Source organism: Schistocerca gregaria, chromosome 11 (genome assembly GCF_023897955.1).
Source record: "Schistocerca gregaria isolate iqSchGreg1 chromosome 11, iqSchGreg1.2, whole genome shotgun sequence".
Lineage (NCBI taxonomy): Eukaryota > Metazoa > Arthropoda > Insecta > Orthoptera > Acrididae > Schistocerca > Schistocerca gregaria.
Window position 1 is genome coordinate 113,137,982 of NC_064930.1, and position 14,826 is coordinate 113,152,807.

Below are 14,826 nucleotides of genomic sequence, written 5' to 3' on the forward strand. Positions count from 1 at the left end.
GACCTGAAAGATTTTATTCTTGCATTTCTGTGACTCAATAACAGGGAAGACAAACCAGCTCCTAAAGAGGCATAAAATCAATTCGGTCTTCAGGGCTCCAGCAAAAATTTGACAATCTTGACACCTGTGAAAGATGACGCAGGCCTGAGAATGCCAGGAATATATGAAATACTATGTAGGTGTGGACGGTTCTATATTGGACAGACTGTGTGTAGCATTGATCAGCACTGTATAGAAAACGAGAGATGTTTTCGTCTACGGTACCCAGAGAAATCAGCGGTAGCAGAGGGTGCATTAGAAAATGGTCATCGTATTGCATTCTACGAGACACCTATTACACGGACGAACCATTCTTGGGACAGTGTAATAAAAGAATTGATCAAAATAAAAATTAGCGATAACACGCTCAATAAATATGGCGGACTGCAGCAGAGCACAGCGTGGGACCCGGCCGTTGGAAGGTTGAAGCGGGCACTGTGGAGCACAACAAAAATATTCCCGCATATGGTGCCGGAGCGGATACCAGCGACATCACGGAAGGGAGCTCTGCTATATAAGGACGGCAGCAGCAACCATAAGACAATCACCACTTGACAATGGCCGAGAAGTACTCGGCTGAAAGCTCGTGGATTTTAAACCACTTGATGTGGCTAGAAGCCTGAGAAACATTTATTTGAGATATGGTGTTTCCCAGGAATTTGTGTGCACCTGCGACACTAGTCATTTTCAAGTTCATAGGTTCCTGCTAATCACCAGTGATACTGGTCCACGTGTTGAGAGAGAACTACACTTGTTGAGATGGAAGAACTGAATGTGGGTTTCCATGTACCCATACTTGCTGATTGTGTAAGTTTTGTAATACCACTTTGTCTGAACTGTTTCATCTGTGAATAACACTAAGGCAGGAAAGCTGGGCTTTGTAGCACACTGCTGCATGAACAATTGCCAGGACATAACTCGTGCAGCGTAACCTCCTGGTGACAGAGCCTGTACATGTTGTAAGTGGTCGGAACAGTTCAGTCATATGTGGAGCACTCGCTCACAATGCTAACCTTTATGTGCAGATAGAGTTGTGTGCACAGAGTCCAGAATCTCTTCCTCTACATCTGGAGCTGTAGATCTTGGCCATCCTCTCTCCAAACTGGGAGATGTAAATTTCTGTGAGCACACAAAGGGGTATGGGGATGATCAAATGCCTTCCAATTTGTACACCTTCACTGTGGGTACCCTTCCTGGTACTATTAGTCAATGCAGCATGAAGTGCACTTCTGCCAACTCCGTATTTGAGTACATGCCAAATGCCAAACACCCTTTGCCTCAGAATTAACTTCCTATTAAAATATTCTATCATGGCCATTACTTGTAGGAAGAAAAATGTTCTGGTGAATATACAGTTTTGTAGACCATAAATAGGAAATAAGCATTTCTGGACAAACATTGTAATGAGTTTTTGTGTTGCCTGTATATAGGAATACATAACTGAATTTAAGGAGATGGGACCTGGGTAAACTGAAAGAATCAGAGGTTGTACAGACTTTCAGGGAGAGCATAAGGGAACAATTGACAGGAATGGGGGAAAGAAATACAGTAAAAGAAGAATGGGTAGCTTTGAGGAATGAAATAGTGAAGGCAGCAGAGGATCAAGTAGGTAAAGAGATGATGGCTAGTAGAAATCCTTGGGTAACAGAAGAGATACTGAATTTACTTGATGAAAGGAGAAAATACAAAAATGCAGTAAGTGAAGCAGGCAAAAAGTAATAAAAACGTCTCAAAAATGAGATCAACAGGAAGTGCAAAATGGCTAAGCAGGGATAGCTAGAGGACAAATGCAAGGATGTAGAGGCTTATCTCTTGAGGGGTAAGATAGAAACTGCCTGCAGGAAAATTAAAGGGACCTTTGGAGAAAAGAGAGCCACTTGCATGAATATCTAGAGCTCAAATGGAAACCCAGTTCTAATCAAAGAAGGGAAAGCAGAAAGGTGGAAGGAGTATATAGAGGGTCTATACAGGTGCGATGTTCTTGAGGACAATATTATGGAAATGGAAGAGTAGGTAGATGAAGATGAAATGGGAGATACGATACTGCATGAAGAATTTGAGAGAGCACTGAAAGACCTAAGTCGAAACAAGGCTCCGGGAGTAGACAACATTCCATTAGAACTACTGACAGCCTTGGGAGAGCCAGGCCTAACAAAACTCTACCATCTGGTGAGTAAGATGTATGAGGCAGGCGAAATTTCCTCATATTTCAAGAAGAATGTAGTAATTCCAATCCCAAAGAAAGCAGATGTTGACAGATGTGAAAATTACCGAACTATCAGTTTAATAAGTCACAGCTGCAAAATACTAACACAAATTCTTTACAGGCGAATGGAAAAGCTGGTAGAAGCTGACCTCGGGGAAGATCAGTTTGGATTCCGTAGAAATGTTGGAACATGTGAGGCAATACTGACCCTACAAATTATCTTAGAAGAAAGATTAAGGAATGGCAAACCTATGTTTCTAGCATTTGTAGACTTAGAGCAAGCTTTTCTCAATGGTGACTGGAATAATCTCTTTCAAATACTAAAGATGGCAGGGGTAAAATACAAGGGGAGAAAGACTATTTACAGTTTGTACAGAAACCAGGTGGCAGTTACAAGAGTGGAGGGGCATGAAAGGGAAGCAGTGATTGGGAAAAGAGTGAGACAGGGTTGTAGCATCTCCCCGATGCTATTCAATCTGTGTATTGAGCAAGCAGTAAAGGAAACAAAAGAAAAGTTTGGAGTAGGTATTAAAAGCCAAGGAGAACAAATAAAAACTTCGAGGTTTGCTGATGACATTGTATTTGTCAGAGACAGCAAAGGACTTGGAAGAGCAGTTGAACGGAATGGACAGTATCTTGAAAGGAGGGTATAAGATGAACATCAACAAAAGCAAAACGAGGATAATGGAATGTAGTCAAATTAAGTCTGGTGATGCTGAGGGAATTAGATTATTAAATGAGCTGCTTAAATTAGTAAAGGAGTTTTGCTATTTGGGGAGCAAAATAACTGATGATGGTCGAAGTAGAGAGGATATAAAATGTAGATTGGCAATGGCAAGGAAAGCGTTTCTGAAGAAGAGAAGTTTGTTAACATCGAGTATAGACTTAAGTGTCAGGATATCTGAAAGTATTTGTATGGAGTGTAGCCATGTATGGAAGTGAAACATGGACGATAAATAGTTTGCACTAGAAGAGAATAGAAGCTTTCGAAATGTGGTGCTACAGAAGAATGCTGAAGATTAGATGGCTAGATCACATAACTAATGAGGAGGTATTGAATAGAATTGGGCAGAAGAGGAGTTAGTGGCACAACTTGACTAGAAGAAGCCAGCGATTGGTAGGACATGTTCTGAGGCATCAAGGGATCACCAATTTAGTATTGGAGGGCCGCGTGGAAGGTAAAAATCGTAGATGGAGACCGAGAGATGAATACACTAAACAGATTCAGAAAGATGTAGGCTGCAGTAGGTACTGGGAGATGAAGAAGCTTGCACAGGATAGAGTAGCATGGAGAGCTGCATCAAACCAGTCTCAGGACTGAAGACCACATCAACAACAACAACTGAAATTATGACCTCTGTTTTTGGGACACCCATTGCAGTACAGTACTATCTTTTTCTCAAACAGCAGGTTCGATGGCAGTTTTTAAAAAACGGGAAGCCAACTTGGGAAAAAAATAAGTTTCTTTGCCATCACCAGTGTAAAAGTTATCAGGTAATTGGAACAATGTTATTTACAATAGGTGCATGTGTAGTACAGTACTGTAGTATTTTTAAATGAAGTGTTGTACACACTCCTTGATATCATCATTTCTTTTGTTGTGGCTGACTGAATGACCAGTACACCTCCTCTTGTGTTTAATGTCAGCTCCAGCAAATGGAAGAATTACATTACACCAGTACCTGCATACATCTATCGTACGTCTACATCTCCACTCTGGAAAACAGCCATGAGGTGCATGGCAGGTGGTACATCTCATTGTACCAGTTGTTAGGGTTACGGAAATAAAGAAAAGAAAAATGTATAAGAAGGTTGGTAAAAATCAGTAGACCCGTGCAAGGAGAAACAGATTATTTATGTGAATCAGATGTCCCAGAAAGACTGTGTCAGTTGACAGAAAGATTCCCAGGAAATTCCCAATTGTGTAGACAGGTCACGCCTCTGTAAAAACAATTTTCATCTCCAAATGAAAACAAGCCATTTAATTTCCATGTTAAAGCTCATTTTATTTTTGTCAGTATGTACTGTACTTCCTCGATTCACCGCCACATGTGTGGGCTGACGAGAATCCGCACGCAATTGTGCAATCTCGTCATCAACACAGATTTTCTGTGAGCTTTTGGCAGGCATTGTTGGTGATATCTTGATTGGGCCCCATGTTCTTCCACCTACGCTCAATGGAGCATGTTATCATGATTTCATACGGGATGCTCTACATGTGCTGCTAGAACATGTGCCTTTACAAGTACGACACAACATGTAGATCATGCACCATGGACCTCCTGCACATTTCAGTCGAAGTGGTCATACGCTTCTGAACAACAGATTCGGTGACCAATGGATTGGTAGAGGCGGACCAATTCCGTGGCCTCCACGCTCTCCTGACCTCAACCCTCTTCACTTTCATTTATGGGGGCATTTGAAAGCTCTCGTATAGGCAACCCCAGTACCAAATGTAGAGACTCTTTGTGCTCATATTGTGGACAGCTGTGATACAATACGCCATTCTCCAGGGCTGTATCAGCGCATCAGTGATTCCGTGCGACGGAGGGTGGAAGCGTGTATCCTCGCTAACGGAGGACATTTTGAACGTTTCTTGTAACAAAGTGTTTGAACTCACACTGGTACATTTTGTTGCTGTGTATTTCCATTCCATGATTAATGTGATTTGAAGAGAAGTAATAAAATGAGCTCTAACATGGAAAGTAAGCGTTTCCAGACACATGTCCACATAACATATTTTCTTTCTTTGTGTGTGAGGAATGTTTCCTGAAAGTTTGGCCGTACCTTTTTGTAACACCCTTTATAAACATGCTAGTATTTCTTGTGACATGTAATAAAATATGACTCTGGTACCCAAGTGTGGTGTTGGTGGGCTTTGCTGCATAGCAAATGCTATTTGGAAAAGTGTTTCACTCCCAGCAGCTTTCTCAAAATCATTTTCAATTTGTGTTCCAGCTTTCCAAAGGTGCAGATCTCTGTTTCTTAAGATGCTCTTTTCCTCTGTTTCTGATTTAGTACTTCTTAGTCATTTTTAGCAAATGATATTGTTTCTGTTCACTGAACGATAACTTAAATTCTTATCCAAAAATGTGTGGGAAGAAGATGAATGTTCTTATGCATTCCCAGTACAACTCTCCATGTATCAGCCATATAGCATTCTTTCAGAGAGTTCCGGAGGCAAGTACTTTGTATTAGGATTGTGTCTCCTTGTGTTATTACTCCTGTATTTGCATATTCTGTTAATTAAATCTTGAATAATAAGCTTTCCTTTCTTCAGATAACTTGTTTGGTCTTGATTTGTGTACTTACAGATAGACTAGACTAATGTTGTACACTCATAGTTGTGGGGAAGGCTAGATACGAACACTTCTTTGGTGGCAAACGATTAACGCATTTAGAGAGGAATAACCTTTGATGACCGATGGCATCAGAGGAGGTTGTAATATTGAGATCATACATTGGATCTCTCATGTTCTGGAAGCATTTCTTCAAGCAGTTATGTACTTTACCTTCTTTATTTTCAGCAAGATGTCTTCCTTTGTAGTCGATGTTTCGTTTTGTTTTCCAAGATTCTTCACTTGTTTGTTCCTGTGCCATCAGCACACTTACACTTTCTATCACTTCAATTAGGTGTTACCTCACCTTTGCAGTTCATGCAAACTAAAATTTAACGTATATGGAAAATAGAATGTTAACAACATTAATCTTTAAATTTCACTAATTCTTTTTTTAGGCTGTTGATGACATGGTACACACTTTCCATCATGTTAACTTAATTATTCGATTTCAGAACTGCAAAATTTTTCTTTACTGCATTGTTGGCCTCCAAAATCACCTCATTGAGAGCACTAAAATTGGTTGTGTCAGTTGGTGGGCTATTGATATTTTTCACTGAGATTAGGCCGATCACACATAGCCTGGAAAGATATTAGCATTAGCAACATGTGTCAAATAGATAGTATTATTTAAAAAAGAAAAAGAAAAAAAAAGTGCTTCCATTACCCCTTGGAAAATTTGGGATAGTAGTAGATTATAAAACAGGGATTTTGTAATTAATTTGGTATGTGACATAGGATTGGAGATCTAATAACTGCAAGTAACTAAAGTATAACCAATAAATTATGACTTCCTTTGAGTATAATTTCGAGCAGTACAGTTTGCAATGTAATATTTCTCCCCTAAGTATTCTAGGGTTAAACAGGCCTTAACTGATATGAATTTATGTGGTTATAAAATACACCTTAAAATACCCAAAATAATAAATAACCTACCAGTAAACAATATGTAAGTGTGAATTTACATATTTAATATTTTCATATAACAATATATCAGTTATCCACGTGCAGTACATTGTAACGCACCAAATATCGAAACTCACTGATTTATTGCAAAAGAAGCAGTATAAGCTGTTGCTACACCATCAGGAAAAATCTCACGGCTAACAAAAAATCTTAACTTAGATTTTTCATTGGTAACATTCAAAGTCATAAACCCGCCTACTATCACTTCAATGCAGCAAGGCAAGACATGTTAGATATCACTTCCTAGTATGTTACACAATTTAATGTACCTAGTGTTTATTACTAGTTTGGGTTGGGTTGTTTGGGGGAAGAGACCAAACAGCGAGGTCATCTGTCTCATCGGATTAGGGAAGGAGGGGGAAGGAAGTCGGCCGTGCCCTTTCAAAGGGACCATCCCAGCATTTGCCTGGAGCAGTTTAGGGAAATCGCGGAAAACCTAAATCGGGATGGCCGGACGCAGGATTGAACCGTCGTCCTCCCGATTGCGAGTCCAGTGTGCTAACCACTGCGCCACCTCACTTGGTATTTATTACTAGTGCTGTTGTGTGTTGCTAGAACAGGAAATTTAATGTGTAGCAAAGAAAACCACCAAACAGCCACGCAAATTGAGGAGTTATTTTGAACTACCAGTTTCAGCTATTAAATATGCCATCTTCAGACCCCATATGCATCTCTCAGTAATAATTTTTGAGAGGTCCATAGGGGGCCTGAAGATGGCATATTGAATAGCCAAAGCTGGTAGTGAAAACAAAATAAAATAACTTCTCAATTTGCACATCTGTTTGGACAATTTCATTGTTAAATATTTGACCAGCTATCGTCCCATTTCCATAATGGATCAACGAAGACTAAAAGTTTTGTGTGTGTCTTGCAGATATTTTGTTTTCTTGAGTTACCATCAGTATATCTCTGTGTATTTATAAGTAACTCAGCATTTAATTTTGTATGTCTTTTGGTTCATTCTTGGAATCTGTATAATTATTCAAATTACTAAAAGCTTCAACAGAGCAGTCATAATTGTTGCCCAAAAACAATTACTGAATATGGTAAACAGTGGAAAATACAGGATGGAATGAAACAATAGTATGAAAAAGATAGTTGCTACTCACCATATAGCGAACATGCTGAGTCACAGAAAGACACAATAAAACGACTTTCAGAAAGTGAGCTTTCAGCTAACAAGACCCTTGTCGAAAATAGACAACGTACACACGTAAACATATTGCCTTTCTACAGCTCAACATATCTGCTATACGGCAACTGTATGTGTTAAAATTCTTAACATGTTAGTCATATGATTATCTAGTTAATGATATATTTCAATATTTTAAATTCAGAGTACATTTCCTGAATTATTAGATTCCACCAAAATTGAAAAGTCTAGCTTTCTTGCAGCAAAGTGGTTCTCAGCATTCTTGCACTAGAGAATGCTTAGTTATAGACGTAACCAGTTGTAGCTTCTCTGGAGTGATAATGGAAAGAGAGATAAATTCCATTATTTGGCAAATGGTAACAGATGGCATTAGCAGTCACTCAGTTGTATCAGCTTTTTCATGTGGGATTGTCAGGTTCATACACAATGCCACAGGTCATATTTTTCTGTATTGATTTCAGATTGTATTTAATAGGCTTGAATGATTAAATAATGCAGACTTGAATGTCTTATATTGACAGTTTCCTGAGTGTAAGTGAAATTTATGACAGAACATTTAAAATTTTTCTCCTGTAACATCATTAATTTCTTCAAGAACAATATCATCAGTTTTGTACATACACCAATGCACCAAACCGTTAAGACCACCGCCCGCCAGGAGATTGAATGCTGTTGTTGCAGACACATGCTTAAGTGATAGAAGTATATGAGTGGTGCAGAAATGAATTGAAAAATCATTCTAGTAATGATGTGGCCCACAAATGGGGAAAATCGCTGGCATATGTGGCTTTGGAAAGAGCAGGCAGTTGCGGCTCAGTGCCCAGGAAACAGTGAAGCTGGTCTGCTGCCCGTGTGCTATAGTTGTGAGCATTTGTGGAAAGTGGTTGAAGGATGGTGAAACCATGTATATGTGACTAGGTGTCAAGACATCCATGCCTCATCACAGAACGTGGATGTCAGAGACTTCCCTCCACTGTCAATCAGAATCTGTGGCAGATTTGATGACAGAGTAGAATGCTGGTGCATGCACAAGTGTTGCAGAGCATATTGTTCAGCATACACTGTCGAACATTGTGCTTCGCATCGGACAAGGTCTAAATGCACCTTTGTCGACCAGGTTGATGCCGTCAGTTAAAACTAAAGTGGGCCGGGCATCGTCGAAATTTGGCTGTGGCTCACGGAAAACAAGTTGCCTGGTCAGATGAATCGTCTTTCTTGCAACACTTGTCAATCGACAATCTTGTCCAGGAAAGCTGTCATCGAGGCAAACAACTGCTCAAGGCATGCACCGTGCCGTGCACACTGATCAGTGAGGACAGTTATGGAGGATGTGCACCTTGGCTTCTGTGAGACCTATGATAGTAATCAAAGGCACTGTGACAGCTTTGGACTATGATAACATTATTGTAGACCAGCTGTCTTTCTTTATGCTCGATGTCCTTTCCTGATGCCGATGGCATCTTTCAGCACAATAAATGTCTGAGAAATGGGGCCAGTCATGGTGCAATGTGTCGAGGAGCATGATAGTCAACTCACATCCGTGTCTCGAGCACCAGGCTGTCCTGCTCTGAACCTGATAGTTTTATTTATTTATTTGTTTATTTGAGATACATATTCCATAGATCCAGTATGGCAAGATTACGCGTGGATGTGGAACAAGTCAAAGCAGATACAATATAGATATCATACAATACAATACATACTGGTATATTACACATGGTAGATGAATGATTCAAAACTGGCACAATACAATAATATAATAGAGATAATAAACAATACAATACAAAAATACAATAGTGATAAAAAAATTGTATATTATACATGGTAGATGAAGGATTCAAAACTTGCACAATACAATAATATAATAGAGATAATAAACAATACAATACAAAAATACAATAGTGATAAAAAATGGTATATTACACATGGTAGATGAACGATTCAAAACTGGCACAATACAATAATATAATAAATACAATAGTGATAAAAACTCTACAGATACAATGACAAATGAAATAATCTGAATTACTACTCAAATTAATTATCTCTGCTCAAGAATTCAGCTAAAGAGTATAAACATCAGAGCTCGAACAGAAAGGTTTAGGTGTTCGTTTTTCCCGCTCGCTGTTCGGGAGTGGAATAGTAGAGAGATAGTATGATTGTGGTTCAATGAACCCTCTGCCAAGCACTTAAATGTGAATTGCAGAGTAGTGATGTAGATGTAGAACATTTTTCCAGTAGGAATTCCTTTAGTTTTTTTAATAGCATTTTCTTTTCTTTTAGACACTTTATATTACTTGGAAGAACGTTAAAAGATTTTTTTACTTGTGTACTTTACCCCTTTTTGTACCAGAGAGAGATTTTTCTATTCACAGTGCACATCACCTTTCCGTCTTGTGTTATAATGATGGTATGCCTCATTTGTTTCATATTCAGAAGAATTGAAAGGTGTGAAAGCCTTGAGTGAGAGGAGATACTGTGAGGTAGTGGTTAATATACATAACTGTTTAAAAAGATTGCAACATGAGGTTCTTGGAGGAACACTACATATAATTTGAACTACTTTTTTTTTCTAGCTACAAAATTTTTTTTTGAAAATGGTGAGTTTGCCCAAAAGATTATTCTGTAACACATCACTGAATTAAAGTAGACAAAATATGCAGACTTTGATACGTTGATGTCTCCAATTTTGGAGATTATTTGGATGGCAAATGTTGCTGAGCTAAGCTTTTCTAGTGTTTGCTGTGTGTGGAATTCCCAGTTGAGCTGGTTATCTATGTAAACACCTAGGAACTTTGTGAACTGAATGCTCTGTAACTGTTGGCTCTCGTTTGCAATGTTAATCTCTTCTGGGTTTATGCAACTGGATTGGAACTGCATGTACATTGTTTTACTGAGGTTTATTGTTAGAGAATTTGCTGTGAACCAGTTCAGAACATTTGCAGGTGATTGGTTGGCATTTAACTCTGTCATTGGAGGCTTGGAACGTATCTGGGATGCATTTAGGTACTAACTCAGCACTCACAAACCACAGAGACATTATTTGGGAAAGTTAATTGATTTCCACATAGACATCTGAAGCCACATACCTACAGAAATGGACAGGGACTTGTCGAAGCTCTGCTGTGCTGAATCACTTCTGTATTACATTCCAAAGGTGGACCAATGTGCTGTTAGGCAGGTAGCCATATTGTTGTGGCTCATCAGTGTATCTTGGTTTCAGTACTAGCAGAACTAGAAATATTTTGAATTGCCATGTTACTCTTTGGTGATTATTCCATTTGCAGTCATAAAAAGTAGTAAAGTGTAACTTGCTCTCACATACAAGGGTGAGTCAGATGAAAACCTTAAATATTTTTTTTTTAATATTATTTATTGTGTAGAAGTGGTACAAAGCTGTATCACTTTTCAACATAATCTCCACCATGCTCAATGCAAGTCCTCCAGCGCTTACAAAGTGCATAAATTCCTTTAGAAAACAATTCTTTTGGTAGCCCGCATAACCACTCGTACACCGCGTGGTGTACATCTTCATCAGAACGGAACTTCTTTCCTCCTGTTGCACCTTTGAGTGGTCCAAACATACGGAAATCACTTGGGGCAAGGTCTGGTGAGTATGGTGGATGAGGAAGACACTCAAAATGCAGGTCTGTGATTGTTGCAACTGTTCTAAGGGGAGTGTGGGACCTTGCATTGTCGTGTTGCAAAAGGACACCTGCTGACAGCAATCCACATTGCTTTGATTTGATTGCAGGCCGCAGATGATTTTTTAGGAGATCTGTGTACGATGCACTGGTGACAGTGGTCCGTCTAGGCATGTAATGCTCCAAAATGTTGCCTTTTTCATCCCAAGAGAGTGTCAGCAAAACCTTCCCTGCTGATGGTTCTGTTCGAAACTTCTTTGGTTTTGGTGATAAAGAATGGTGCCATTCCTTGCTCGCTCTCTTTGTTTCTTGTTGGTGGAAGTGAACCCAGGTTTCATCGCCAGTAATGATTCTTGCAAGGAAGCCATCACCTTCTCGTTCAAAGCACTGAAGAAGCTCTTTACAAGCGTCAACACGTTCTCTCATTTCAGGAGACACCTGCTGTGGCACCCATCTTGCAGACACTTTGTGAAACTAGAGCACATCATGCACAATGCGGTGTGCTTGGCCCATGGCTAATCTGTAAACATGCTGCAGTGTCCTCAGTGTCACTTGGCAGTTTTCCTTCACTATGGCTTCAACTGCTGCAATGTTCTGTGGAGTCACAACTCGTTGTGCCTGACCTGGACGAGGAGCATCTTCCACGGAAGTCACACCATTTGAACTTCGTACTCCATTTGTATACTTGCTGCTGTGACAAACATGCATCATTGTACTGAACCTGCATTCGTCGATGAATTTCAATAGGTCTCACACATTCACTATGCAAAAACCAAATAACAGAATGCTGTTCTTCCCTGGTGCAAGTCGTAAGTGGGGCGGCCGGATCTTTTTACTGATACTGCTATGATGTGTGTGCATCTGCACTGTGCTGCCACCTACAGGCCATTCTGCAAGCTGTTTGTAGCACGCTTACCAACTTACGGGCTAACGGCTTGAAAATTTTTTTTTTTTAAGTACAAATTTAAGGTTTTCATTTGACTCACACTTGTACAATAACATTTGACTCAGGGAAATTTAGATTTTTACAACATTGTTTAAAATCTTATGGTATCCTCAACAGGCCTTGGATAAAGAAAACGGCGGGAGACCTGCCAAGTGCGGAAGAAGTGAAAGCCATAAGAGAGCAGCACGAGCAAGACTTTCTGCCCGCCCGCTCTGCGTTTAAAAATCAATGTAAGTAATCGTACCTGCTTGTATACACTGTGGGAGTAGTGTCTTATTAAGAGGTGTAATCGTAAGGACTACAAGAATTATTGATATAGAAGTCTTCCCAACTCACTGTATAACTTATATGCACTGACAATAGAGGACATAAAATAATTTCTGAAATTCTTTTTGTTGGAAAACTGAGTGGATTTAGGAAGGGAAGATAAACTACTGAAAATGTATTTATTCTGTAATAAGCAACAGAACGGAATGGACAGTGTCTTGAAATGAGGATATAAGATGAACATCAACAAAAGCAAAATGAGGATAATGGAATGTAGTCGAATTAAATCAGGTGATGCTGAGGGAAAAAGATTAGGAAATGAGACGCTTAAAGTAGTAAAGGAGTTTTGCTATTTGGGGAGCAAATAACTGATGATGGTTGAAGTAGAGCGGATATAAAATGTAGACTGGCCATTTAAAATGTTTCCTGGCAATGGCAAGGAAAGCGTTTCTGAAGTAGAGAAATTTGTTAACATCGAGTATAGGTTTAAGTGTCAGGAAGCTGTTTCTGAAAGTATTTGTATGGAGTGTAGCCATGTCTGGAAGTGAAACGTGGACAATAAGTAGTTTAGACAAGAAGAGAATAGAAGATTTTGAAATGCGGTGCTACAGAAGAATGCTGAAGATTAGATCGGTAGATCACATAACTAATGAGGAGGTATTGAATAGAACTGGAGAGAAGAGAGGGGATTGCTTCATAGGACATATTCTGAGACATCAAGGGTTCACCAATCTAGCATTAGAGGGCAGCGTGGAGGGTAAAAATCGTAGATGGAGAGCGAGAGATGAATACACTAAGCAGATTGAGAAAGATGTAGGCTGCAGTAGGTCCTGGGAGATGAAGAAGCTTGCACAGGATAGAGTAGCATCAAGAGCTGCATCAAAACAGTCTCTGGACTGAAGACCACAACAACAACAATAACAAGCAACATAGCAAAGAGGGAATACACCTTCCAAACACACACAGTGCCTTCAAACTTTTCAAAAGCACCTGTTAAAGTACTACACGTGCACTCTAGGAAGTCTTTTTGAGTGTAATGTCTTAGGGGTATATATATCAAATGAAGTTGACTTGTGTTGACTGCTTTCCAGACTCTACCAGCTTAGGGTAACAGATAACAATGTACAAATGCACACTCCCACAGTGATAACAAACTAATAACATTTTCTCAAGCTTCCAGCCATTTCAAGTGGTTAAATATCCCTGAGTGTTTGGATGAGAGCTCCTCGGTCATTTTCAAGTGGTGACTATCACTTTGTAGCTGCTTCAGTTCTTAATACCCATGCTACTGGTTGTAACATCACTGCCACATAGTCCATTGCTGTGTAAGCTAATGATTTCGGTCATTTCAGGGGAAATTGTAGGTGACACCTGTGTCCTTCTAGGTGAGAAAATGTGATCGTGGAGTGATGTCATCATTTTATTTTAGAATTATAGCAGGAACACTCCGTTGTGTAGGGAATGGTACATTATTATGTGCAGGCTTTGTTGGCACAGCGTGTCGGCTAGGCAGAGTTGCTGCAAAGGCGACCACCTATTCTCAGGACGTGCAGCCCAGATATGTGCTATGGCTGTAGAATACTAGCCCTCAATAATCCGCAGAGGAAATTATTTTATTCTGTTACTAATGAATCATATACGAGGCATGTTTTTTAAGTAAGTACCGTTTTTAAATTTAAAAAATACATGATATCTCAATTTTATTTTTATTCCGCCAATACTGAGGCACTTGTTCTAACGTTGTACCAGTTTTTGAATACCCTCCTCATAGAAGTCTGCCGCCTGACTTGTTAACCACTGCATCACCACTATTTTGACTTTGTCATCGTCTCTGACCGCCCAGGTGTTTCTTCGAGTGCAGGAGTGTAGTCACTGGGCGCAAGATCGGGGCTGTACGGAGGATGATCTAGAATTTCCCACTGAAAAGATGTGATGAGATCTTTGGTCTGATTGGCCACATGCGCACGGGCATTGTCCTGCAGCAAAACGACGCCCTTGCTCAACTTCCGTGGACTGTTTCTTTGATTCTGGTGTGACGTAGGCCACCCACGTTTCATCACCCGTAACAATTTGGCTTGACAAATCATCACCGTCGTTGTCGCACCGCTCAAGGAAAGTCAATGCACTGTCTAAACGTTTAGTTTTGTGCACATATTTCAGCATTTTCAGTACCCAACGTCCGCACAATTTTCGGTAATTCAAGTGCTCGGTCACAATGCCGTACAAAACACTATGAGAAACATTAGGAAAGTCATCTCGCAAGGAGG

General features: G+C 39.8%; 1 protein-coding gene across 1 annotated transcript in view; it reads left to right on the top strand.

Moving 5' to 3' along the window:
* LOC126295296 (trypsin-1-like) overlaps window positions 1-14,826 on the top strand; it is a 198,155-nt gene that overhangs the window by 142,982 nt on the left and 40,347 nt on the right. The window contains exon 6 of the mRNA XM_049987731.1: window positions 12,410-12,522. Within this exon, the coding sequence (XP_049843688.1) occupies window positions 12,410-12,522 (113 nt within the window). The remainder of the gene's footprint in view (window positions 1-12,409; window positions 12,523-14,826) is intronic.